Source organism: Lottia gigantea, assembly GCF_000327385.1.
Source record: "Lottia gigantea unplaced genomic scaffold LOTGIsca_45, whole genome shotgun sequence".
Taxonomy (NCBI): domain Eukaryota; kingdom Metazoa; phylum Mollusca; class Gastropoda; family Lottiidae; genus Lottia; species Lottia gigantea.
The window spans coordinates 295,411-297,357 of record NW_008709577.1 but is presented as its reverse complement, the minus strand read 5'-3'; the positions used below and the strand labels follow the sequence as shown (position 1 = coordinate 297,357).

At 33.6% G+C, this 1,947-nt stretch overlaps 1 protein-coding gene across 1 annotated transcript; it reads left to right on the top strand.

The window, feature by feature from the left end:
* Positions 1-381: 381 nt before the first annotated feature.
* Positions 382-1,372, top strand: LOTGIDRAFT_80492 (hypothetical protein; the record flags this gene model as incomplete). The annotated part of the gene is made up of 2 exons (XM_009060865.1): positions 382-513; positions 1,334-1,372. Coding segments are annotated over 2 exons (171 nt in total), but the record flags the coding sequence as incomplete, so codon positions are not given.
* Between the last annotated feature and the right edge of the window lie 575 nt (positions 1,373-1,947).

Sequence of the window (1,947 nt, the reverse complement as noted above, 5' to 3'; positions counted from 1 at the left end):
AAACACGTTTTAAGAACAAGGACAATAACTCATATTAAATATTTTTGTTCTGATTTTCAATAAGGTTCATCCTTTATCAAGAATTGTGCCTACACAGTGTTTATTGTGAGCGGTCCAAAGGACAGAGTAGACATGGTCACGCCTTCCTACACTCCTACATTTCATGTGGGCGTATAAATAAAAATTGCGACACCACAGCGGAAGTAACGAAATTTTGAAGTTTTTTATTTTGACTTTGGCCGATATGAACGTTTTCAACCGAGTTAAAGACTGGTGGAATAAAACATCACGCCCACACATTTAACAATATATCTTTTTCTTTCAGGGCCATATTCAATATTAAGTACAGAGACACACAGCCCAAACCAACCAAAACGAAAGAGAAGTTGGTCCAGAGCAGTTTTCTCTAACTTACAACGAAAAGGTTTGGAAAAGAGATTTGAAGTCCAGAAATATGTGACGAAACCTGACAGACGACAGTTGGCCGCCATGTTAGGCCTCACAGATGCTCAGGTATGATTTATACTGTTACAAAATCGAAACTTCGGTTTCTAATACAAAATAATAACAATGAATAACGTGATTTACTTGATTGCTTTACGTAAAACTTGAAAAAACCTCAAATGACATAAAATGTTCTAAATAAAACACCCATGAGATGATCTATCTAAGATACACAGTCTGCAGTACAATCTTATCGTTAGGTCTAATTATTTTGGCGTTGAAAGCCTTCCATACAAAAATCAAAATGACAAGAATGTAGAACCTCCCATCATTCGCTAAAAGTTTTAGAGATTATGTAGGCAAATGGAAGTTCTTACATTTCGCACTTGTTACCAGTTTAACTAAATGATTAGATGGTGTGAACCCTTTGCGCAATGGTACATCATAATTCATCAGAACAGATACTGAAAAAGGTCAAATTCTAAGGTGAAGCAACGCTAGTTTTATCAAAATACGAGTCTATTTTGTTGACATTGAAAAACGATTAGATGTAATAAAAGGCTAAGAACAAATTCATTAGTAGTGATAAAGACGAAGAAAAGATATTATTTATCACCTAATGAATTTGCCACTGTGACTAACGATCTGATAATATAAAAAGACCACCTCTAAGGAATATCTATTTTTATTACCAGAATGATTCCAGAAATTCCATTATTAAGCCTTACTTGTACATCATGCACTGGCGAATTTGGAACGATCGAGAACCATGCTCCTACAAATATTGCAGTATTGTTTTCAATAGACAGGCATTAACAAATATCTCTTTAAGTCTTTGTTCATAAATACATGGCCACAATTTGAAACAATGCTTATTTCATCATTTCAGGTTAAAGTCTGGTTTCAGAACAGAAGAATGAAATGGAGACATGCTCAACAACAGAAAGAAAAGGGAGAACAGACTGAATGTGACGACAAACCAGCTGATATGTTGGATTCAGATGAAGAAGACATTAATGTTACAGAAGATGCATCAGAGGAGGAATGGGAAGATGGTGAGAAGGTAATAGATGAAGATGCACATGAGGATGAAGCGTCTGTTTATGAAGAAAGTAAAGCTGCAAACTCGGTTTCAGAATCAACAAGTACCTGATCCTTGTCACTACTTTTTAAGAGCATATTTGATCAATGGCATTTTACATGTATATGTATATCCATCAAAGTTCAGAGAGAAAAAATATTTGTTGGTAGTCTACATTTGCATATATTACTTATGTTCACATAAGTAACATTTTCATTCACCCAGATCACTATAAACTATTGAACATTTGTTGAACATTCTGTGGAACCTATTGGTATAGTACACTTTAATAAAACATGGAAGCTGTAAATTATTATATTCTAGAGAATATTTAAAAAAAGAAGAAAAAGAATTCATTTTCAGTAAAACATAATTATGATAAGTCCAAAATGATTAGGTCAACATATAACGATATAAAACAA